This window comes from Chiroxiphia lanceolata, chromosome 14 (genome assembly GCF_009829145.1).
Source record: "Chiroxiphia lanceolata isolate bChiLan1 chromosome 14, bChiLan1.pri, whole genome shotgun sequence".
Lineage (NCBI taxonomy): Eukaryota > Metazoa > Chordata > Aves > Passeriformes > Pipridae > Chiroxiphia > Chiroxiphia lanceolata.
The window spans coordinates 1538848-1565209 of NC_045650.1; the positions used below are offsets into that span (position 1 = coordinate 1538848).

The 26362-nt window shown below is 43.6% G+C and overlaps 1 protein-coding gene across 4 annotated transcripts in view; it reads right to left on the reverse strand.

Annotated features, from left to right (window-relative positions):
* ATRX (ATRX chromatin remodeler) overlaps positions 1–21257 on the reverse strand; it is a 79969-nt gene extending 58712 nt beyond the window's left edge. For 2 of the 4 annotated variants that reach the window (XM_032702253.1, XM_032702255.1), the window contains exons 1-6: positions 21149–21257; positions 10528–10640; positions 7634–7689; positions 6187–6239; positions 4516–4640; positions 331–450 (exon numbers count right to left, since the gene is read on the reverse strand). In XM_032702253.1, coding sequence (XP_032558144.1) covers positions 331–450; positions 4516–4640; positions 6187–6239; positions 7634–7689; positions 10528–10640; positions 21149–21168 — 487 coding nt within the window. In that variant the 5' untranslated portion in view covers positions 21169–21257. Of the gene's footprint in view, positions 1–330; positions 451–4515; positions 4641–6186; positions 6240–7633; positions 7690–10527; positions 10641–21148 lie in introns of those variants that run through there. The other 2 variants (XM_032702254.1, XM_032702256.1) reach the window with 2 other exon arrangements.
* Between the last annotated feature and the right edge of the window lie 5105 nt (positions 21258–26362).

Genomic DNA, 26362 nt, shown 5'->3' on the forward strand with positions numbered 1-26362 from the left:
CTGTATCAACACTGTTACAACGTAATTCCTTAAAAAAGGAATACCTGTAACACCTGATTGCAACCAAGCAACTGTACCTAATGATGCATCCTATACCTACAGAAAATAAGGAGTATAATGGGAACTAATCTTAGCTTTCACTGCTGCATTGCAGGGGCAGCAATGGAGGCTAATTTCTGTCAGTTAGCATCCTTAATGAACAAAAAGCCAGAAGAGTGGAGGTATTTTTAGGATAATTTATCAGAAATATGAACAATTTTTAGATGTACCAAATGTGGTCGTAAGCAACAATTTAAACCCGTTTTAATAGATGTTTTAAGTTGTATTTACCTCCACGCTTTTTGGGAGCTTCAGGTTTCATTTTAACGGTATTTCTGCTTCTAAATTCAGGCCCTTTAAAATCATCTTTGTCTTCATTCAGCACTGGCTCAGGCTGTACAACCACTGTACCTAGAATAATTTTATTTAGAAATTGGAAACCATTACACATCCAAATGAAGTGCAAAAGTTCTGTTTAAATAAAGCCAACAAAAAAGTGCAATCTGTTGACTAAAACTCAACAAAGTTTTGAATGCACAGCTGTTCACAGAAAAACAAAACAAAACAAAACAACCAAAAACAAACCACCACACACTTCAAAGTACATCTGTGTTGCAGCTGTAGGACAAAAGTCAAAGACTGGATGGGCTGAGGAGCAAATTGTGCCCCCTCTGCCCTGATGTGGCACGTGCAGGACAGGACTGTCACACTGCTGGGGGTGTGGATAGGGATTTGTAGTGCAATGCTACAAATAAAGGACCCGGGTTACACCACTCAAACCCCTCAAAACCTCTACAGTAACTATGCATTTCTCTCTTTGTCCCCTTCTATCCAGTTTCCCTCGCCTGCATTTATTTCAGCATGAAATAAATGAAAAAGCAATACAATAAAAACTGCTTTGTCTTTAACAGAATTCAGAAATTCACATTTTCATTTCAATGAAGAGTACTAGTCAAAATCATGTGAATGAAAAAACATATCTTTCCTACTTAAGAGCCCAGTTTTTATACTTTTGTTGTGAGGACACTGAAAATCATCTCATACTCTGAAAAAAATCATTTTAAAGTGACTGCTCTAAATACTGCTGCTCATGCAGTAAACAGCAGCAATTTTTCCTGTAACTTCCCTAGGTAAGAAACGGAGGAGATAATCAAACTCACACTGTACTTAAGAGCAGAGGGATGTAAAGCTTATAGAATTAACTGTTCCTAAAAGGTGCTTAAAAATACATCAAATAACGACATTTCCCTCCCAGAGTTAGTTTTGCTTTTGTTGATCTAATTGCTAATAAATAACCTCAGAGAGAACTGTAGAATAAGACCACCAGGTGACAGAGCTTGAGACTTGTACAAAACAAGGGAAGCAGTTCTTTCCCTGTGTACGATGGTTTTATAGAGATGGCTGCAGGCACTCGACATTAAGCCCCCAGCACATCCCGGTGCCCCGTGGGCTGAGCTACACCAGGTGCCAAGGCAGAGGTGCTTGGGCTCCTCTTTGCTGGCTGTGCTCACACCCCTGTGTGTGTACAGGCTCATACCCCTGTGTGTGTACAGGTTCATACCCCTGTGTGTGTACAGGCTCACACCCCTGTGTGTGTGTGTACAGGCTCACACCCCTGTGTGTGTGTACAGGCTCACACCCCTGTGTGTGTGTACAGGCTCACACCCCTGTGTGTGTGTACAGGCTCACACCCCTGTGTGTGTGTACAGGCTCACACCCCTGTGTGTGTGTACAGGCTCACACCCCTGTGTGTGTGTGTACAGGCTCACACCCCTGTGTGTGTGTGTACAGGCTCACACCCCTGTGTGTGTGTGTACAGGCTCACACCCCTGTGTGTGTGTACAGGCTCACACCCCTGTGTGTGTGTACAGGCTCACACCCCTCTGTGTGTACAGGCTCACACCCCTGTGTGTGTGTGTACAGGCTCACACCCCTGTGTGTGTGTGTACAGGCTCACACCCCTGTGTGTGTGTGTACAGGCTCACACCCCTGTGTGTGTGTGTACAGGCTCACATCCCTCTGTGTGTGTACAGGCTCACACCCCTCTGTGTGTGTACAGGCTCACACCCCTCTGTGTGTACAGGCTCACACCCCTCTGTGTATACAGGTTCACACCCCTGTGTGTGTACAGGTTCACACCCCTGTGTGTGTACAGGCTCACACCCCTGTGTGTGTACAGGTTCACACCCCTGTGTGTGTGTACAGGCTCACACCCCTCTGTGTACAGGCTCACACCCCTCTGTGTGTACAGGCTCACACCCCTCTCTGTGTACAGGCTCACACCCCTGTGTGTGTACAGGCTCACACCCCTGTGTGTGTACAGGCTCACACCCCTCTGTGTGTGTACAGGCTCACACCCCTCTGTGTGTGTGTACAGGCTCACACCCCTCTGTGTACAGGCTCACACCCCTCTGTGTACAGGCTCACACCCCTCTGTGTGTACAGGCTCACACCCCTCTGTGTGTGTACAGGCTCACACCCCTGTGTGTACAGGCTCACACCCCTCTGTGTACAGGCTCACACCCCTCTGTGTGTACAGGCTCACACCCCTCTGTGTGTGTACAGGCTCACACCCCTCTGTGTACAGGCTCACACCCCTCTGTGTGTACAGGCTCACACCCCTGTGTGTGTACAGGCTCACACCCCTCTGTGTGTACAGGCTCACACCCCTCTGTGTGTGTACAGGCTCACACCCCTCTGTGTGTGTACAGGCTCACACCCCTCTGTGTGTGTACAGGTTCACACCCCTCTGTGTGTACAGGCTCACACCCCTCTGTGTGTGTACAGGCTCACACCCCTGTGTGTGTACAGGCTCACACCCCTCTGTGTGTGTACAGGCTCACACCCCTCTGTGTGTGTACAGGCTCACACCCCTCTGTGTGTGTACAGGCTCACACCCCTGTGTGTGTACAGGTTCATACCCCTGTGTGTGTATAGGCTCACACTCCTCTGTGTGTACAGGCTCACACCCCTGTGTGTGTACAGGCTCACACCCCTGTGTGTGTACAGGTTCATACCCCTGTGTGTGTATAGGCTCACACTCCTCTGTGTGTACAGGCTCACACCCCTCTGTGTGTACAGGCTCACACCCCTGTGTGTGTACAGGTTCACACCCCTGTGTGTGTACAGGCTCACACCCCTCTGTGTACAGGCTCACACCCCTCTGTGTACAGGCTCACACCCCTCTGTGTGTACAGGCTCACACCCCTCTGTGTGTGTACAGGCTCACACCCCTGTGTGTGTAGGCTCACACCCCTGTGTGTGTACAGGCTCACACCCCTCTGTGTACAGGCTCACACCCCTCTGTGTGTGTACAGGCTCACACCCCTCTGTGTGTGTACAGGCTCACACCCCTCTGTGTGTAGGCTCACACCCCTCTGTGTGTACAGGCTCACACCCCTCTGTGTGTACAGGCTCACACCCCTCTGTGTGTGTACAGGCTCACACCCCTGTGTGTGTACAGGCTCACACCCCTGTGTGTGTGTACAGGCTCACACCCCTCTGTGTGTGTACAGGCTCACACCCCTGTGTGTGTACAGGTTCATACCCCTGTGTGTGTATAGGCTCACACTCCTCTGTGTGTGTGTACAGGCTCACACCCCTCTGTGTGTGTACAGGCTCACACCCCTCTGTGTGTGTACAGGCTCACACCCCTCTGTGTGTACAGGCTCACACCCCTGTGTGTGTACAGGCTCACACCCCTCTGTGTGTACAGGCTCACACCCCTGTGTGTGTACAGGCTCACACCCCTGTGTGTGTACAGGCTCACACCCCTCTGTGTGTACAGGCTCACACCCCTGTGTGTGTACAGGCTCACACCCCTGTGTGTGTGTACAGGCTCACACCCCTCTGTGTGTACAGGCTCACACCCCTCTGTGTGTACAGGCTCACACCCCTGTGTGTGTACAGGCTCACACCCCTCTGTGTGTACAGGCTCACACCCCTCTGTGTGTACAGGCTCACACCCCTGTGTGTGTACAGGCTCACACCCCTGTGTGTGTACAGGCTCACACCCCTGTGTGTGTGTACAGGCTCACACCCCTGTGTGTGTACAGGCTCACACCCCTGTGTGTGTGTACAGGCTCACACCCCTCTGTGTGTACAGGCTCACACCCCTGTGTGTGTACAGGCTCACACCCCTCTGTGTGTACAGGCTCACACCCCTCTGTGTGTACAGGCTCACACCCCTGTGTGTGTACAGGCTCACACCCCTCTGTGTACAGGCTCACACCCCTGTGTGTGTACAGGTTCACACCCCTCTGTGTGTAGGCTCACACCCCTCTGTGTGTAGGCTCACACCCCTCTGTGTGTAGGCTCACACCCCTCTGTGTATAGGCTCACACCCCTGTGTGTGTGTACAGGCCAGCAGCACCCCAGACAGCCATTTCACACACGTGCATTCCAGTTCATTGTTTGTGCTGCCTCATCACCTTGGCTAATTTCCTGAATTCACAAATGAAAAAAGACACGACCTACCTTTAGGCAAGCTTTGCATATCTACATCGTTTTCTGAGTTCTCATTTGAAACATCTTCATTTACAGTTTCATCTACAATTTGTTCGTCATCTGACCCAACGTATTTTGTTACAACTGTAGGTTTCCTGCATAGACAGAAAAAAACATGCTCTGACAAACAGTTCACACTGCAATTCAGGCAAGCCTGGAGCTTTGCAAACATGATATTAACTGGGGAAAACTATGTTTTCTAAATTCATTTAGGACTTTATGAGGTGGGATACTCCAAGTTATTACTATATATAAATTGTAGGTTAATTTTGTTGTTAGGAACAGGAATTCTCCCCTCTATGAAAAATAAAAATGCATACTAATAAAATATTTTGTTTCACAGGCTTGCTGTATTTTTTTGTAAAATCAAGGTTTGATGTGTTTTTAAGGAAGTCACACTTCTACGAAAAAAACCCTAAATGAAACACAAGTGAATGTCTACTCAGAAATTTTATCCATCATTCCAGGTTTAACAGGTAGCACAAAGAGAGCACACAGATACTAACAAATTACAAAAAGTAGCTTGGTTGAAGAGATGTTTGCAAGGAAATAAATGAAATGTGGAGAGAAATGAAAAAGCTGACTGTTGAATAAAAGGAACAGCTGCCAGAATTCCACATAAACATAATTTCTAACTGAATCCACAGAAATTAATTAATTTACTATGTCAGGACAGGGAGAAGAAAATACTGAATATGGAGCATAATTTTCAGTAGTCTGAAGGAAGTACACAAACTACTGCAGGATACTGGTTTTGTATCAGGAACAGTATGTTACATGTATAAGTGAAAACACCTTTAGTGATAAGACAGGATGCAAAAAAACCAGGACTAATATAAATGAAAAAGAGTTCAGCAGGACACTGTATTCAGAAGATGAGGGAGAAATCAAAGCCAAGTATAAAACCACACTTGCAAATATGGCATCAAGACGAACAAAAGAAGACTGAAGAACGTTAATGCCAGCAGACATGACAGAATAAACCAACTTGGATACAAAGGAGAGTGAAAAGAGATACAGACTTTTAAAGAGCAGTACTAAGGCAGCTGTTGAAACTGTGCATGAAAAATCATGAATGACAGAACTTGAACGAGCATCAGCCGAGAGCAGATGAAGAGCTGGACTAGAGCAAGTCTGCTGGTACTTGGGACACAACCAACCTGTGTCTCCTGTAGGTTCAGAGGGATGGTAAACAGTTAACTCCAGACTTTGTAAATCAAAGAGGGCAAAAGGATTAAGCAGGGATACAGCAAATGGCAGATCCTGCACAGGACAACTCAGCAGCACAGTCCGATGCTACAGCCTCCCAGCAGTAAGGTAAATAAAGCCCTTTTTTCCATATAACCCAATTTACATTTCTGGAAGAATCCTACATGTAGAAATAGCCAGAGTGAAAGAACTCTTGTATAAACGGGATAATCTTGTCTTTGTTTATAAAAATCAGGCTTTAAGATCTTTACCTTTGACCCTGAGAAACGGTTCGAATTTTAACTGTATTATGAAGCATTTGTTTTACCAGCACTCTGCTAACTTTATGGATTTACACTGGTGTATACCAAAAATATTTGGCATAGTGCATCAACTTTTCTATAGTTTCACATACCAAAAAGTAATTTATTTGTTTTTATCTTCCAAACCAACCTTTTGGAACGGGATAATCCTAAGGATTTGGTTCTTTCTGAAGAACTACTGCCCTAAAAACAAGAAAAAAAATGTAAAGGTCAACACATTTGTATCCAAGGGACCTGTCAACAAAACCAGTTTCTTGCTTTAACTAGAATACATCTCAGAAGTTACCAATGCTCTTATTAAAAAAAATAAATAAATAAAAAAAGCCGCAGGAAAAGCATTAACAAATGACACACAATTTCAACAGTCATGCCAGTTCAGTTAAACCAAATCTATGGAGTTTCAGATCAGAAGGAAGCAGCTTCCTGTGGATGCACCTGTGGATGCTCTTCACAAAGAAACCACGGCCTTTTCCAACACCCCCTCCCAGAGGGTTCTGCAAGGCTGGCCCTGGGCACTGTGCCCAGTGTGCCCCCAGAACTGCCAGCACAACACTGACACTTGTTACCTGGCTCATGTGCCAGAAAGCACTGGCTGCCTTCACAGGAAAACTGATTTTTCAGAGGTTTTTGCACTCATATCATAACCAGGTCTGGGTAGTTTAAAATACCTGAATTTACAGCAGCAAAGGCAAACTAAGGCAGGACTCTGACACTTGTGTTCTCTACATATTAAGGTGTTGTCAAGCAGAATGTTTCCAGCAGAAGAATAGTTAGTAGTAACATATACTACACGAAAAATTTCTTTCATGTGCATAACACATCACACAGAAGAAATCTGCTCATGTTTAATACAGATCCTGTATGCCCATATTTCTTTCTCTTTTAAAAAAGGAAGCATATTTGCCTCAAAGGACAACTAAGTACTGTTATCTGAGTATCACAGTGCAAGTGTAAATAGAGACCAATTCTTTTAAACCAAAACCAGTAAGAGCCTGGTAACCTATAATCCAAAGAACAGAATAAGGATAAAACAATATTAACCAAATTTCTTTATAAAGAAAATCTCACTCTGCAATATACTCAATACGAATCAGTTAACAGTACTTATTTCTTAACAAAAATGCAACTGCAACAGTACTTATTTCTTAACAAAAATGCAACTGCAACAGTACTTATTTCTTAACAAAAATGCAACTGCACACCTCAGGTAAGCAAAGCCTAACTCTCTGTTAGACTGTTAGAGACATTATTCTCAGGAATTATTGTGCACCAGAAAGACAATGAAGTTGCCCAAGTAAATTCATGTATTTCAGTAATTTAGAAATAAAAGGGGAGGAGGACAGAAACAATTGCTTGCACGTGCCTAAATCAAAGTGAGTTTAATTCAAAATATAAAATTTAATTTTACATTTATTTTTATATATTTTACAGCTAACGTTTCTATTCAACAGACATGATGACATTTACTGGGTGGTTCTGACAATATTTTTTAAGTATTTATTGTAAAAGCAACATAGTGAACTCAGCCATTATGCACTAGACATGCAACTAGAATTCAAAAGTGCTTTTATTCCTACCTCATCTCTATTGTTCTCCATTGAAGTTGGACTTCCTTTAGGTTCTCTACTTTTACCTATGGAGAGAAATTAAAGGAATCCACTGAACTGCAAGAAACATTAGAAGTTCTTCACATTGCACATCACATTGTTAATGTTTCACCAGCCTGAATAAAGATGACTGTGTGACTTTCAGAGACAAACTGTTGCACAATGAAACACGTTCCACTATATGGCATAAATTCTACAGAAATAATGTAGGAATCCCTTTCAGTTCAGTTCCAGATAGGCTGAGGAACAGCCTTCCCGTTGGTGCAGAAATCCTGAAGCAATGGAAACAATACACTAGTGCATTTTTGTTAATCTCTAAGCAGTTACTTCAAATTTTTTCTCTTACACATCTTGACATTAGAAATAAAGTATTAAATCTGGGATCACAAAACCACAGACAAAAAACCCATCTGATATAGGATATGACTGTGAATTCCCATTTCTCTGTCTCGGGAACTGTGGAATATAAAGCCTAAACACCTGCAACCTATTAGCACCTGTTCCCATCCACCAGTCCTGGCAATGGAAGGGAATGTTTCAAGTTCAGTGATTCAATGATACTTGGAAGAAGATGTTCCAAAGGGTCAGGAACAGCAGGATTTTAACAGATGCACTACAGAGAAGGAAGTGTAATTACAGTCCTGGATTATCCTGTAAATATCAGGATTATTTGTGATTTTAGCAAAAGACTACTAGCACTGCAACTTAAACTTCAGTTTTGGGAAAACCGAACAATTTTCTTCTACACTTTAGAATAATCAAATCACTTTGATTAGAGAATTCAATGCTGGCTATTTGACCTGGGCTGAACTGTTTCAGTAAATTGCAGCAAAAATTATCCAGTCATTTCTGCATGTGAAGGAGGGAATAAAAAAACGGAAGCAGATGGTTTTGGCTCTTTTAAATACCTGAAATTTCTTCTCTAGAATATTACAGGTATTTCTGTATTCTGAGGAAAAAACCTGAGATTTGGAAGGAGGGTGACACACCTTCTGGAGATCGCATGCTGCCCACCTTCTACTCTTGACCAATTTGGCCAAGTGATGAATCCATGGAAAATACCAGTTTGTACATCTTGGCAGAGCTTTCTTTGCTCTGGCAGCTCCAATCCCTGCAGACTCTGCACTTGGACCTGGTACTCACATGCTGCTCCTTATCCATTCCCACAGAACCAGGGAGTGGCTGCACCATCCCCTCCCAGCTCCCAGTGCTGACCCCCTGCTCCTGCTCCCTGCTTTCCAGGGCAGGGGCTGGACTGGACACTGGAGCAGCCCAGGGACTGTCCCTGGCACCGTGCAGGGCACAGGAGGGACACATCCAGTGCCAGTGCAGAGGGGAGACTGAAACATCAGTAAGGCTGGAAAATCAAGTACTGCTTCCTATTTTAATCGACCTCTGTGTGTGGCAGGGACATGTTCCAACTCTCCTAAGCCATACTTAACCTTCACCATCATCTCCCTCCTCACAACACAGTACCCAATAATTCACATATCTCCCACATGCTGGAACAATCCAAGATCCACTACTATATAAACCTGATTTGGCCCCAGTCACATCCATAACTTGAGCTTGTAACAAGCATCCTGTGCATTACAAAAAAAGCAAGCACAGTTGCTAAAGATGCTGTCATCATCCACAGAACATTGGGAGGGGAAGGAAATTTGCACAGTTAATTCTGACATTTCCTAATATTTAAGTGCTTAATCCTGACTTTTCTACTTCAATACGTTCTTTTAGATCTCAAAACCAACACTGAAACAGGCCTGCTATGGGTTTGCAAGTGTACCCATTTCAAAGACAATCTGTATTTTACAGCAAAGAACCAAATTCTATCTTTTAACTACACAGGATAAAAGAAAAGATTTCTTTTTCCCAGTGTGCTCCCCAGCAAAATTTCACTTTGAGATGTGTCTACACCACAGTTTATTTTACTGTTCTGCTGAGGTATCACAGGAGTCATTTCTTTTTCCTATGTTAGCAGTTCAGTTTGATGCTGGTGAGCGCCACAGGCAGCAGACTCTCTCAAAACAAATCATTAAAAGACAAAAACAGCATGCCAGAAAACCCATGGAAGATATTACTTAGGACAACAGGAGTTTGAAAATAAACTCCATAACACAGCCAGCATACCCTCATTCTCTGGACTCCACCTCTTCAGCACAACTTTTAGCTCATAGAACAGTAGAGACTGAAAGGTTTTGCACCTGCATCTGGTCCAAGTTAAACTAAGAAACAGTTTAACCAGTTAAATTTGGAAACAGATTTTATTCAGTACTGATATGAAATGATTTCACTTTTAATCATTGTAATCAAAACAGTGTTTAAATTCGTTACCTATTTCTAACTTGTACGTAAAAATTCTAATAACCAATTCTGACCTAGTGCAGGACTCAAGGTTTTTCAGAAATCTTATTTCCTTTTCAAATGTTTCCAGATTACATGTGGAAATCTTTTTCAAATAACTACGAAAGCATAACCTCCAGAACTTCTTCCACAACTACAAGGACTGCAAAAGCTTTACTTCAGCAGAAGAACCAAGATACTGCATTTATAAATTCAGGAACACTGAACAAGGAATTCCTAGCACAACAAATACACGTGTGTTTGCCATCTCGTGTTTTATAGAAGGTAAATCTAACCAGAAGGCTAGATTTTTTTTTCACATTTAGAAAGATTCAGAACTGAAATAAATATTGCATCAAAGGTCTATTGTGTATTTATTAAGATATCACCACATAAATCACATTAGGACTTTGTATAATTGCCCCAGTGAAGTGTGATAAATTGAAATAACAGCAAGTTAGTTGACTTGAGAATCATATATACACTGAAAGTAAAAAAAACCCCATAAGATGTGTTTTTACCTGTGCTTTTGTTTTTAGATAATGCTGGAGGAGAGTTTGCGTCCTCAGATTCTTCTGATGAGTGAGCCAAGAAGTCATGTAGTTTCTGTACCAATGTGTTCAACTTGCTTTCACTGTTAAAATACAAGTAATACTTCAAATTACTTACATATCTCACTCTAATTTACCAACCTTGAAAGAAATTGTTTCATCTTGATTAATACACACCTACAAGAGATTTAAACATTTGTTTCTGCATAAGTATATCGAAGTAAATAAAACACACATAATTTTTTTAAAAACCTGAGCAAAGTGGTAGGTGCACCCTTATTGACAAAAAAGCACTAAGGACTTTGTCAATAATAACAATTCTATTTTAAGTCATTTCTACTGTTTACAATTACTGACAGAATTCAAGAAGATCTGAGTGGTAATGCTGCTATGCCATGAAGACAGAGAAAAATTAATTTAAGATTCTACTTTGTCAGAGACTAGACAGGTAAAAACAATAAAATCTTGATTTTATTACCAAAAATGTAACCTTTGGGGATATAAAACACTAGAAGTGACAGCAGTTTCACCTACAGCCTTTGAAAAAAACAGGTGTGTTGAGTGTGGCAGATGAACACGCTCGTGCCAAACTTTTCTTAAAAACCAACCATCTACATGAACCTGCTGCGTCACCTGCTCAAAAAACAACCACGCAGGACCTGATCGTTCCTTGATCTGTTTGGATGAGAACTGGTAACTCATTTACAGAAGACAGTGGGAACCTTCCCTTGGCATTGCCAGAGCCCAGGAGTTGCCAGCCTGGTGTGTCCATGCCCATTGCAGGGAAACCCCTGATCCCGAGCTTTCCTTCAGGAGCGGCACCGCCCCAGAACCCACATGTTGCTCCCTCTGTGCACGCTTTGTCCCAGATCTCCTGCTCCCAGAGCTTCTGCAGTTCCCTGGGACAAGACCCTTCCAGCTGCAGGGGCGGTGCTGAGGCCAAGGGCTTTGGGACCCCCGCAGAGAAGTTCCCACTCAGCTGTTTGCCCACTCTGGAACCTGCCAGCCGGGCTGGCTGACTCATCCTGCCTTATCAGCTGCTCCACAGGCTCTTCCAACCGCTGCCCTGCCCTGCCCCCTGCAGAAGGGAGCCCGTTCATTTCAACACACGCTTCTAACAGCAGGAAGAAATAACATTTTCTGTCCCTGTTTTGCAGGTCATAGGAACTTGTATTTAGCAGGACCTCAATCCACTCACCTTTACCATCTCTACTGTTTCTCTGAACACATCGATTTATTAGCTTCTTTCAATTTTAACTGTTATTGCTAAAAAAATCCCGTTTTATAAGAAGGACATGCAGGTGAACAGTGAGTGAAAGGGTATCATCACGTCAATGCAAGTGACTATTTTAACCAATGAAAAGAACCACAAATAAAACAGCATAAAACATCCATTTAAAAAAATAACATTAAATGTCTTTAAATCTTCTGAAGTACTCAAAATAAAACAAAACAGCACCTTTTAACACAAAGATCCTCTGCATGAGCGAAGGGCACTCTTCTTTCAAGACTACATATGTGCCATCAATCACTCAAGTGACTTTGAAAGAGTGTAACAAAGCTGGTTAACTCTCAAGTGTATCTTAAAATTTTCCTCTCAATCTGTCCAGAAGTCTTTCCCTCTAATTACTGGACTCATGCTGCTACACAACTGCCAGTCCCTAAATCTGGGCTTCCCTTTTTCTCATGGATGGAGGGCATACTTGGAAAACGTTATGGAAGATGATAACGATACACTGCAGTTTTAACAGCTTGCATGCTCTCCTTTAGAAAGGAGATTTAATGACAATTTACTCACATTAAGTTAAAAAAAAAAAAAAACTATTCAAAACTGTTCAAAATTATTTGATAGTAAAAGCATATAAAGAGATTTTATATCCACTCCAGATGGTCTGAAGAAATAACGCACATTTAGAAAGGCCAAAAGAAAGTACATTTTTGGTAGTAAAAACTAAAAAAAGGGGCCACATGTGGAATTCTGTGCATTTAGTTTATAAATAACTTGTTTTGGTAACAGCATCTCAGAAAGAAAATGGGAACTACAGATGAGTTTAGTATTATTGTTCTCAATACAAAACAAACTCAGTATAGTAGGCACGTGTCTTTGTGACTAACACTTGGAACATTATCTACTATCATTTATTAACTCTTACCCTAACTAGACTAAAATTATCATTTTCAGAGTAAAATGTTCTTGCTGACAAACAACCAAAAAAGAAAATACATAAATTAATACTAAAAAGTCTTCTGAGCTTGCTTTTCCTCTTGATTAATCATCATTTTGTACTATAAGGCTGTATTAAGGAATACCAGGTCAAACCTATTTATACTTGAGAATAATAATCTACCTTTTTTAAAGCTTCTACTGCAAAATCCTTATTCTTTGCAATACAAACCCATCTACTATTAAATTGATCACAACCTATAAATGTGTATTTTTAAAAAAAAAAACCATAGAAACCCCAAAATGTAGAAGCATGTCAGAAGCACTACTGAGGCAAGCAGGCTCCTCGACATAGAACAACTCACTATTGTTCTCAGACTTGTGTGCACTAAGCAAACGGCTTCACCATCAGTCCAGAGCTATTTCAACACTGTTCAGCCTAATTAAAACAGGAATGAAAGGGAAGGTGCCCTGCTATTATTGGCTTGGCCATGAACCTGATTTGTGACCTTGGGAAACTATCTTGTAAGAATACCATTTCTTACCCACATTCTGACCAAGCGCTGTAAAATCAAACAATAAATGCCTGGCCTTTAACAGGATAGCAAAAAGGTCCATAGTAGGCAAATGACCTCTAAGGATAAATGAGTCCACAAATATTTAGAATAAATAAGGAACTAGACAGGTGGTTTCCCGATCTAAACACAACATAATTCACTCAATCTGGCTGTGACCACTGTCCCCTTTTATGTTCTTACCTATACTGGGTTTGTGTGGCAACATTTTGGTGGTGGGGGACTACAGGGTGACAAACTTCTGTGAGAAGGCACCAGAAGCTTCCCCCATGTCCAACAGAGCCAATGCCAGAGGGCTCCATGATGGACCCAGTGCTGGCCAAGGCTGAGCTCACCAGCAATGCTGGTAGTGCCTCTGGGATAATGTATTTAGGAAGGGGGAAAAAACCTGCTGCACAACAGCAGCTGGGAGAGAGCAGTGAGAGCGTGTGAGAGCAGCAGCCCCGCAGACACCCAGGCCAGAGAAGAAGCAGCTCCAGGCACTGGAGCAGAGATGCCCCTGCAGCCTCTGGGGGTCCATGGAGTAGCAGAGACCCCCCTGCAGCCCGGGGAGGACCCCTCAGCAGGAAGGACCCCAAGGAGGCTGGGACCCCGCAGGAAGCCCGTGCTGGAGCAGGCTGTTCCTGAACCCCTCGGGAAAGGCCTCCCGCTGGAGCAGTCCAGGAAGAACTGCAGCCCATGGGAAGAACCCACACAGGAGAGGTTCATGGGGACTGTCTCCCATGGGATGGGCCCCACGCTGGAGCAGGGGAGGAGTGTGAGGAGGAAGGAGCGACAGAGACAAGGTGTGATGAAGGGATCACAGCCTCCATGCCCGTCCCCCAGCACTGCTCAGGGAGAAGAGGCAGAGAATCAGGAGTGAAGTTGAACCTGGGAGGAAGGGAGGGGTGGGGAGAAGGTGTTTTAACATTGGGGGTTGATTTCTCATTACCCTCCCCTGATTTGATTGGTAATAAATTCAGCTGATTTCCCCACGTGGGGTCTGTTCTGCCTGTGATGGTAATTGCTGAGTGGTCTCCTTGTCCTTATTTCAAAATGAGCTTTTCATAGTATTTCCTCTCCCCTGCCCAGCAGAGGAGGGGCAGTGTTGGAATGGTTTTGGTGGGCACCCAGTGTCCAGCCAGGGTCAGCCCAGCACATCACCTCTGTTAGCTGTTGATCCTGCCTCCCCAAAGCGAGTCACATCACCTTGGACAAATAAAATTTTAAGGAATGGTTTTCATTTGGATCCAACTTGCCACACGTTCACATGGTTATTCCCTGTGAAGGCACCTCAGGTGATGAAAATTCATGGCCAGGAAGGAACAGGATTGGCCATTTTAGCAGCAAACCCGGTCCCATTGGGTTTAGTGTGAAACTGCACTAAAAACCTGGTTATTGCAATCAGTGTCTATCTACTTTCTTCAAAAATGTAGGTGGAGAATGTCAGTTACTGTCAAACATCTGGAAGAACAGTTGGAAAACCACCTTCTCTTCAAACAAACAAATGTGTCCTTCTTCCATAGGATCCTACCAACTTTTAGTCTAAACAAGTGCCCCTCATCTGAATTTCAAGTGGCTCCTGGAAGTCAGTGAGACAGGAGTGCTTTCCAGCTTTTATCCCAACGCTGTTAAATAAGCTTTTCTTAAATACTTGCCTTCCTTACGTTCAATACTTGTCTAAAACTTTAGACTGTTTAAACTTTTAAAATAGTTCAAGGGCACAAGTTTTTTAAATTCATGTTTACAGCTACTTCAAGTTAAATCTCAGTCATTTTTTACTTTTGAAGTTGAAATGAAACACTGCAGAATAACTATTAAGCAGACAAAATTAAACAATCCTTAGGAAAAATAATTACAGAAAAATAAAACCAGATGTGCTTTTCAACTGCTGGTCTGTAGACTGCCATCCTCTGCTTCAGTCTGTATCCCTGTGTGAACAGCAGAAGTCTAATAACCCACAGCAAAAGTCTGACTAATTTAATTAAGATGCTGGGAACACAGTACCTGTGCCTTCATATAATCAGGCCAGTATTGTGACATCTGAAAATCTTCATAAATTTTTTCCTGATGAGAAGGAAAGGGATTAGACTTACCCTCCTTCAAAGATTTTAGTTATGAGGGTAGAGCCTACATAGTACAGTTGTTTCATACAAAACATGTCAATATTGTGGCTGAACACACATGAATGAAATAGCTTAAAGCGATTGGAAAGAGTGACAGGGGATAAAATCTACAACAGAAATTATTTATTTTCTTATCCCAGTAAAAAAAGGAGTGAACACACCTGCAATATCTTAAGAAGCCTACTTCTCTCAGAATAAACACAAAAGTAGAAAATAAAATCAGCCTACCATTGCATCAGTTGAAAAAGTAAAACATGGTTTTATAAAGGCGGGGAAACAGAGCACTTGATCCCAGTGGTTGTTTTTTAACTCGATAATGGTTTTCCAAGGGCAAAGCAACATGAGGCTGTAAACCCTAGATCAAATTCAAATTTTGGACCAAATTATGCCAAAACAGGTGAGGTTTTTACAATCAGGATCACACGATCTGTGTTGGCATCAACCAGCTCCACTGCCAAAGGACACAAACCCTCATGCCTCGTGCACACCTGATGCCCCCCACACCCTCAGTTCTCTCCCTTCTCCTCCACTCCATACAAGTATTTGCTCTGACTTATGTACAGAAGCTGATCCACATGGGAAGTAGCCATTTCTTCTCCTGAATCTCGGAATTTCCCTCATGCAGCTCACTGCTCACTAGTATGAATGTTCCTGCAAGCAGAGCTGGTGTCAGCCCAGGCTGGGCAGGAAAGGACTGTACCTTCAGCAGCAGCAAAGTTACAGATGGTCAAGTAAGAGACACTGAGAATTCCAGAACTCTTAGGTTGGAAGGGACCTCAGGAGGTCTCAGTCCAACGCCCCAGCACAAGCAGACAGATACAGGAGGTCATCCAGAAAAATGTCCAGGCAGTTTCTGAGCACCTCCACAGACAGAGGCTCCACAATCTCTCTGGGTGACCTGCTCCAGTGTCTGACCATTATCACAGTAAAACAGTTCTCTTGTGTTTAGAAGGAATTGTACCATATTGAACTTACTAAATCAGGTACATCAGGAAACAGCTGAATACCAAACCCCTGAGTGGAAAGAGATGGAGGCATTCAGCACTTCATCAGAGATTCTGTGCTAAAGACTTTGTTAACACACACTCAGTATTTGACTTGGTTTAGAAATGACCTTAAATCCACAGGGGCCTAATCAAGTGATACCTGCTATAGCTGAAGACACTCAGTAATGTGGATGAAGTAACTTTGGAGCTTAAATACAGCACAACAGGTTCAGACAAGTAAACAGAATTATCTTCCTCCAGACACACATGGGGAATGAGAAAGCAGTGGTTCAAAGTCACTAAGAGACCCTTTATCCTGCTCAAGGAAGATTACAGAACTTCCTTTTGTTGACATGGCATGAGTTATTGTGCTTCACTAAAAAGTGAAAATAAACTTTCACTTTTAACCTGTTCCTTTAATGGGATCTTAAACCCAAACAAACAACATCATCACAAACACAAAACGAAGACAACCAATCTCACTGTTAGGTTGGCTTCAATGCCACACAGAAGTGTAACTTCAACAGTGAAATACTCTGCAAGCTGAAAAAGACTGAAGTCACCACCTGAAAATCTAAACACAGTATTTTCACCCTTATAAAATCATGAACTGCACACCCGACCATATTAATCCATGAAAGGAAGCTCAAACTAGCACATATAACACACAAACCAGACAGTTGTATTTAAAATGCTTAAACATCTCTGTGTAAAGGGAATGAAGGGCTCCATGTCCAACAGCATCAGGCCCCTCACTAAAACTGCCTTTTACTTCATCTGCCTTCTGCTCCCGGAGTTGATCACAGGTTCTCAATGAGACATCCTTCAGCACAAACTCTCCCTGGGAATTAAAGCCTGTCCCTTCAGCTCTCCCAGATATTCCCAATCACGCTTGCCACAGGCTTTAAGGGTTGTAGTCCAGCTGAAGCTTAGCTTTTTATTTTACAAGATAAAAGCCATCTCAGTTCGCCCCACTGTCAGTCCTGAATTTATTGCCTATTTTCCAGTTTGCTTTACATGATAGATGTATTTGCCCAACAAGGCCTCTAGGCTAAACCTATTAAAAAACCTTCAGTTGGACCTACTCAGAAATTTCTACAACTGTGCAGCTTTCGGATTTGCAAATAAACTGCTTGAATAGCACTAAAGCTGACAGTGGTCAGCAACCTGTGTAATCAAATTCTTGATTTTTTTCAAGGTTTCACTCCTTTTCTAGAGAAAAAAACCACCAATCAATCCATCGTCCATCTTGAATGATAACTAGTTTTTATTACAATCTATGAAAGCTTTATTCTTCTCCTTTAGCAAATCAGGGCACTTTACTTCTTTTAAAGTCAATATAAAACCTTCCATTCTATTTGCCACTGAATTTCTACAATCTCTTCTTTCTCCTCTTGCCACACCACTGGAACAACTTGTCACTGGTCTGTCCCTGAACTAACTCATGTTTCCAAATCACCTGCAGGCACAAGCTGAGCTTCAGTGATACCAAAAGTGATTCCACGAGGTTCAGCACCATCCTCAGGCCCTTCCTTTATAAAAGACACCTCTAGTGATCCAATTTAAAATGTACTTCATCACAGACCACAGACATTTGTTTTATGGTGAACACAGCACGTTTTAGCAGTGCTTTGGCTTCTTCTTTTGGCGAGCTATAGCCACGTAAAAAGCACTCCCTTTTCCACCCTTCAAGCAGAGGGTGCAAAAGTTCATCTATAAGAGAACTGGGAATTTCAAGCTTCCAGGATGTTAAGGTCACCTTATTGCAGAATTTGTATTACACGCCCCTCTGTCACACCAAATTATTTCATAGAAAATGAAGATACCTTCAGTTAAGCCCGACAGCAATCCTGACACAAAGCTTACAAAACCCTAATAAACAGTGCTGCACAAAACCAGGAATAACAAAGTCACTGCAGTAAGATCCTCTCAGAGAATTTAAGTGGTGCAAACACTGGTTCCGGGGCACATCTGGCACAGAAGATGACACAGATTTGCTCTTCTTGGGGGAAGAGTCAAAGAATCCACCTATGCCCATTCCAGGACAGTGTGAAAGCTGGGAACCTGCGCTGTCCCTTCAGGGAATACGGAAGACTGGTATCGACTTCCTTCCAATTATATTATTGTGGCATCACATAACACGCCTCAAACGACCCTGTAATATCACTCAGAACAGTCAACTGACTGAAAAATGCAGACAATGTAACAAAAACCTTAAGACCAAATGAGCAATATCACACTGTGAGTTGAAAAGTCTGAACAAAAAAAAAAAATAAGAGCCAAGTTTATTTTGCCAACTTAAAAAATCCGCAGTCACTACACTGACTACCAGAAGGTTCAAGTCAGTAAGGTTCCAAAGTTGTCTTCTTTTTCTATTGCCATGCTTATTTTGTACAATGTATGAACTTGTAGGAATGGGGTAAGTCACTATGACAAAGCTTCCTCTACTTTAAAAAAAAAAAAAAAAAAAAGACAAAACCTCCAAGTTTTTGGGACAAAAGTTGTAGAGAAATCTTTATAAACATTTACAGGGGCAGCATTATTTTTTAAAGTTTCTTCGTAAGTTACTCCAGTTTTCATCATTCTAAATCTCTCACCTTGGACATGGGAGACTCCTAAGATCTTAATATTATATAAAAGTATTCCTTATAACAAAAGTTTAAAAATTTCATCAACAGCACACCAGTACTGATTCATTATTCTTCTTTTAAACACTGTAAGTCTATCTTTAACAAGTGCTGGGAACAGATTTCTCCATCCAAATCTAATTTTCTGCACACCTTCCAAAGAATGTTAACAACAATCCCCTGGTACTTTATTTTTGCACACCTCTGACTCGAGCAGAACTGCAGTGAATGTGTGGGGTGACAGAAATGCAGGCAGCTGACAGCCAGAGGACTTGTGGGAAACAGGAACAAGAGAGAGAGAGCACGAGATTTGCTTTTTCACCTCATTCTCTCCAACTTTAAGTAGAACTTGAATGGATAGAAACAAGGAAAAGCCCATGCAATGTGTTCATCGTAACCCTGAAATCTTGGGACCCTACAATCCATGCCCAGCTCCTGGCACAGATCTGTTCTGGTAAAGTACAGACAAACTGCTCAGGATGAGCTCTATGAGGGATGAGAATTGTAACACACATTTAGACTGAATGAGAACTGAGGTCATGAAGAGAAGGAAAGTCTGGGGGACAAAAAACTTATCTTGTCCACCCTAGAAACAGTTTGGCACAGGGCTGCTTATTCTGTGGACAGGTTCCCACCCAAAGACTACACACAATTTCAGATCTAGTCTGTACATGCTTTCTGATCTTCCAGATTACAAATAATCTGAAATAATCCAATCATTTCTACAGGTAATCTAAAAATAGCATGGGAAATGTATGACTTCTGTGTCCTCTTCTTCTGAAGCACCAACTAAAGCAGCCCCTTGGTAGAAAGACTAATTGTTGCAGTAATGACAACATAAGAATGTGGAACAGGTTAAGTACAAACCCCTCATCCTCTTGACCATGAACAAGTAGTTCAAAAACAGACAAAGCAGAATATGGGAGAACAGAGAACAAAACACAACCATCACAGTAAAATAAAAAGCAAAGTGGTCCAAATGGAAGAGCATTTTTCAGAATATATAATGATGACTGTACCGGTCCATAAATATTAATAACCCAGATCTTTTTGTTATACAAAAAACAAACTCTACCCTCGATTTTCAAGGACTAGAGAAGAAAAAAGAGAAAGTCCCTTAATTAGTATTTCAGTTTATACACAAAAAAATCAATCCAACAAAAAATTGTATTTTAAAAATACAAAAAAAGTATTTTAAGAACACAGAGAGGAGAAAGTGGGAGTGAGAAGAAAGAAGGAAAGATGGACAATCCCTGTCTTACAAAGTAACATATGCAGAAGAAACTGCTGGGAAGTCATGCACCAAATAATGTGCATTTGCAATACTCATGACCTATATCAGCATGTGATCAACATCAACAACGATGATCACCTTCGAGAATCTGGATTTTGTAGATTCTTCCTCGGAAGCATTAAGGCTTTAAAACCAAGCAATACGCAAGAGGAGAAAAACCATCGTCCCTTTAACTTTTGGCTAAAATGACACAGTAGTTATGAACTACTCGAAATAAGTGTACAGGCGGGAGGTGAAGATACACAAATATGACCACAGAAAAAACTTCACCCGAGGCTCACTGCTAAAGACAGAGTGATGCCTCCCCCCCTCACAACACTTTGATTTTGAAGATATGTGCAACATTTGTGAGGGTCAAGTGCCAACACCTGGAAGGTTTATACAGTGCCTGGGGCACGTGGAGCGTCCGTGGGTGATGGGCTGCGGGGTCAGTCAGAGCGGCTGAGACGCGGGCAAACCGAAAGCACACAAAGACAACTATTTATGAACAGTTTAACATGGCGCCTCCCTTAGCCCCGACCCCGCCGGGGGTCTGCCCGTCCCCCCGCTCCCGGTGCCCGCCCGCCGGGACAGCCCGGGGCGATGTCCGCGCCCGGCGGGGGCTCGGCGGGGCTTCCCCGCCGCGCTCGCACGTGGGGCGGGGGCGGCCCCGGGGCCTTCCCGCGGCCCCGCGTTGTCCCTCCCGGTGTCTCCCGCGCCCGGCCCGGCCCGGCCCCGCCGCCCCGCGGCTTCGAGCGCGGCGCTGCCCTCCCGCCTCCCGCCCTCGGCCCGCCCGGGCCGCGCCGGGCCCGGCCCCGCCCCACCCCGCGACCGCCGCGGCGCCGCCCGGCCCGGCCGTACCTCACGGGCTCTGCGGTCATGACTCCGCCGCCGCTGCTCGGAGCGGAGCGACCGCCCGGGCCGGGGCCGCGCTCAGGCGCTGGGCGCAGACAAAGCCGCGGCCGCCGCCATCGCCAGCGCCGCCGCCATCTTATCGGAGTGAGCCCCGCGGGCCGGCCTCCGCCGCCGGCCTCCGCTGACAGCGCCCATTGGCTCACGGCCGCCCACTGCTATTTTCTGATTGGGTGGCGCCGCGCCGACTGTTGCTAGGGTAGTTCACGTCACCGTCCCAACCTTTCCTGCGCTGATTGGCTGGGAGGGGGCTGACGTCACGGTGGCGTCACGAAGCGGGGCCCGTGACGTCATTTCGCACTAAAGTGCATTGCCCCCTGTGCCCAGCAGGGGGCCCGGCCCGGCCCTGGACGGGATGGACACGGGGACAGAGCTGGTGTCAACAGGAGCCACTGCAGCACAGGGGCCACCTGGGCCACTCTGCAACACCCACTCAGCTGTAGCAAGTGAATCACCACGGTAAAATACAGCACCCTCACAAAGAGTAACACAGTTACTCAGGGTTAGAGCCCCAACTCCAGTAACAGCCCCAGAGCAATCCTCCTCCTCAACAGGGATCATGCTCAGCCTCTTCAGGGATCACCTGAGTGACCCCCCTCCTCCATGGGGATCACCAGAATGACCCTTGGTTCCTGCAGAGATCACCAAAATGACCCTCTTCCTCCACGGGGATCACAAAAATGACCTGACCCTCTGCCCTGTGGGGATCGATCAACCATTGCACTCACAGCTCACCAGGACATGAACACAGAAGCTTGGGAGGAAAGTTCCCAAGTAGAGACAGCCAGACCGGGGTGATGTGACCGACACTGAGAACGGCCGAGGTCTCACCTGAGCAGCCCCAAGTCTCCCCTCCTGCCGCAGCCTCAGCCCAGCTTGGCTACGTTTTTCTTTAAACAGACAAGGAAACCCATCCTTGGCAGCTTCACCTGAGTATGCCAAGACCATCGTCCCTGCTGGTACCAGCAGCTTCTACACTCCTGTCAGATGTTATGTGTGAAAGGAGGGGGATTGGAATACAGCCCTATTCCAAGAGAAAGCAGTCTGACTTTTGTGAGAAGGTGACCAGACTCCACTGGCTGAGGTTTTGTGAGAAATTCCATCTCCTCACACGACCAAACCAGAACAAACCACCAAAACCACGTCCAGTATCACACAGAATCTGAAAGAGGTGACAAGTATTATTCACTTATTATAAAGAAAACCAGTTTTGAAAATTAATATATTTTTCTGCAGAAACTAAAGAAAAAATAAAATGTACCAACTCACCTGTGTTCATAAAGCAGTGTATGAAACATAAGAACATCCAAGCAAATCATCCTTAAACACCCATTTCATTTGCAGAGGCAACAATATCAGAATCAATAGCACTTTCACACCTCAGCACATACAAGCTCACACATTCCAGGGAGATTCTACAAATGGGTCTAACCACAATTTGCTTTAGAAATGTAACATTTTACCCAAGAGCTACATCCTGTAATTGCAATTTAGTAATACCAGAGGTTTAACTGCAGCTTTGTTACCAAACTTACCCCGTGGCCAATGCTACACTTGGAGAAGACCAAGTGTTGCCTGCATTCTCACTCAGTTTCAGAAGGAAAAAACTAAATCCCTGTTAACTGACTGCTACAAATTCCATCACAAATTGCCACCAGTCAGACGAAGGAAACCGGAAGCATTACCTGGTCTTAGCTCTGCATTAGGATTCCAACTGTGTGATTAAAATAAGAACACAAAACATTCATTTTCCTCCTCAAGGGATTTAGTCCGTAATGCTGACAAATATCTGACTGATTTAGCATAACAACACAGCTTCATTACTATTACTCTGCAATATTTTATTCCTCTACTATTTCCTGGGGAGATGGAAGAAGGTATTTGAAAGCAGTTTAAAGCCCATATTTAATTGTCTCAAATTCATACATTATATCTGAAGTCACACATGAAAAAGGGATCCTAACATGAGAAAAGGTTTGAGATAAAAGTGGAAATGTTTCCATCTCCCAGCAATTACTCCAGTAGACAAACCCTGACAATGTCACGAGGTTGTCAGAAACCAGATGGTAGAAGCACACTGAAGGCCATGTGACAGATGCCAAGTGCATCTGTAGGGAAACATTTTGCCCATCCACCAGGCCTCATCCAGCTAAGTTTGCCCAGCACACAGGACCCCCTTCCCCCAGCACTCCCACACTGCTGCCTGCTCCAGCAGACCTTGGAGAACCAGGATTCACAGCTCAGTTTTCAGGACAAACCAAGGGCCACTGTAAAGTCTCATCACACCGATTATTTCTTTTCATAATGATAGTAATTAGTTTTCTTAAGTACATATTAGCCTACTTTTAAGGAAAATGGCTGAAAGACATGTATAGTTATAAACTGACAAGAGAATATTTTAATAACTTGATGTGCTTCTGACCTAGAAATACAAACTACATATATATCTTTTGCACATTATCTGTGATAAAAGCAGCATAATTAATCCAGACCAATAAAACACTATGCCTAAATTAATTTTGTAGGAATGGACAAGATCTGAGCTGTTAAATGGAACAGATTATGTGCAATGAAATTCCTTCTCTATTCATCAGACAAAAAGCATGACAAAACTGAAACCAGATGATGCTCACTGAGGGGCCTGGGTTTGCTCTTTGTTTTGCTGTTACTCTATTCCCCTTGGTAAAGCTCAAAGTGACAGCAGGGAATCAGTTGAGCAGCGGTTTGTAGTTGAGAATTGAACCTTTTCAGCACTAGAAAGCAGCAAACATCAAGGCCCAACACAGAAACCAAGTGCCAGTACTTTTCCAAATGCTCTGTGAGAATTATTTCTCGCAGCAGGTGAGAGCATGTGTAAATTTTTACTTCTTAAACCTGATTTAAGCCTAAATGGTTTTCCATTATCAAGTGGATATTTTTAAAACCAGACTACCACAAGCCACTGACATTAAATCTTGAAGGAACACTATGGATCATTATTTTCTCCCAACAAAGTTTAGCTACAAAATGCCACGAGATTTGGCATAATCTGATGTCCTGGGCAGCACATCCAAACAGGCACAAGCCGTTCAGGCATCTGATTTTCTTTGGATGTTCCAAATGCTTAGGAAGTTCAGCAATTGACTTTCTTCAGTACTTCTAAAACTCCTACTTTGATTTGTCAGGAATATAGACTAGGAATCAGAAAGTACCTGCTGCATTTACTGTTACACATTTTTAACGAGGCTCAGAACAAGCCTTGCTGTAAAATCATTGAATAGTTGTGACCACAAAAGCACCTCCATTTTTCTCCTGAAGCCTCTAGCCAGCCATCCTCTCATTAAGACATGGATGGGCCTCCCGTTACCTGCCAAAAAGCATAACTTGGTCTTACCCTCATGGCTGACTGTGAATCTTAATCCAGTGACTGCGCCTGTACCCTCGGCCACAGACACCACCAGTCAGGCGACTAATTAAGGTTATTTGCATGAGCACCAAGAACAGACTGATGCAGAGCTGAGCACATCTTCCATCTCGCTGGAGGACTGAGCAGTTCTACCCCTGAAGAGCACCTGCTCAAGGAGCATGTTAAAGGGTTAAATGCAGGAATGACCACTAGGCACCACCATCATGGAGTCATGGAATGGTTTGCCTGGAAGGGATCTTAAAGTTCATCTCATTCCACCCCCCACCATGGACAGGGACATCTTTCACTATCCCAGGTTGCTCCAAGGCCCGTCCAACCTGGCCTTGGACACTTCCAGGGATGGGGCAGCCACAGCTTCTCTGGTAACCTGTGCCAGGGCTCATGAAGCAGCACATTCTGTGCTGAACATTAGAATGGTCTGAAGACAGGAGCTTACAGCAAATTGTACATAATGCAAACCATTACACAGATTAATCCAATTAAATTTACTATCTTTCCTTGCACTTAACCCAGAGAACTCCCTAAATTATTTCTAGCTATTATTCCAAAATATCTTTTGAATACACCACAGTTCCACCTCAAAAGCAGAAGAAAGTAGCAATTTCTGAGACCAACCACATTAACGAAACCACACAGCTCATTTTCAGCTACAGAATATGCCATTTCCTCCCTTTAAGTGTTCTCTCAAGGTGAGCTTTTAGGGCATTTCTGAGCTGTTTAATGACTCACCCTCTGAGGAGATGGCCTCAGCAATACCCAGCTTTCCCACACCAGATCTCAAGTGCCTCATCCACCTTTGTTCTGCTGGTCCAGGCTGTGTCACACTGACCAGTGAGCTGCAAGAGCCAGTGTCCCAAAGAGTCACTCTGGGCACCAATTAGAGCTGCCCATTACCTGCCAACTGCTGTACAAGTCAAATTTTTCCAGAATTCATCCTCTCTAAACCTGCTACCAGTCCTGCACTTGGATCTTCTGCTCCACTACCACACTTGTTCCTTCCTCCATGCACTTCAGTTTCAGCCTAGAGAGCAGAAAAATTGTTGGAGAAAGGAAACATTACTTCATCTCATATGTCAGCACGGAAAAAGAGGAAAATCCCAAACTCTCAGTGTCTTGACCACCTTAAGTGGAAGGCCAACATGACTTCACCACCCACCTGTATGACGTGCAACTGTTTAACCTTAGTCAATGTATGACAAGATGGTTTTAGAGGGACAGAATAAATTATGCACCATGTCAGAAGAATTAGAAACAATTCTGAAAGTTTTAGAAAAACTATTATCTCCTTAGAAAGAGACTGTAAGCCACTTTCACCTGTACTGCTCATGACTGCAGTACCACCAACCTAAAGGTTTATTGGGAACATTTTACCAACAGGGCAGGAAAATAAGCCACAGGCACAGCAGTACCAAGTTGTTCCAGGCAAATTTACAGTGCAGAGATTCCACCTCCAGAAACACTGTTAGCTGACCTGTCTAGGACTCCAGGAAGCCAAGATTTTCACCACAGGACAGCTGCCAAAGACAAGTCACAACCATGCAATCTTTATGCTATTAGCTGGCTACATGAGCAGCTCCCTGGTGTCGAGATCCTGGGCTGTAATTTTCCACACAAACGCATCCATGCCAGTCACACACACCCCACTCAGCCCTCCTGGGGGTCTTTATACAATCTATTATCAACACATTGAAGCAATAGTGGAAGAAAAGAGGTTGGTTTGATTTGTTCTATGTTAAAGTTCAAAAGACACAGGAGCA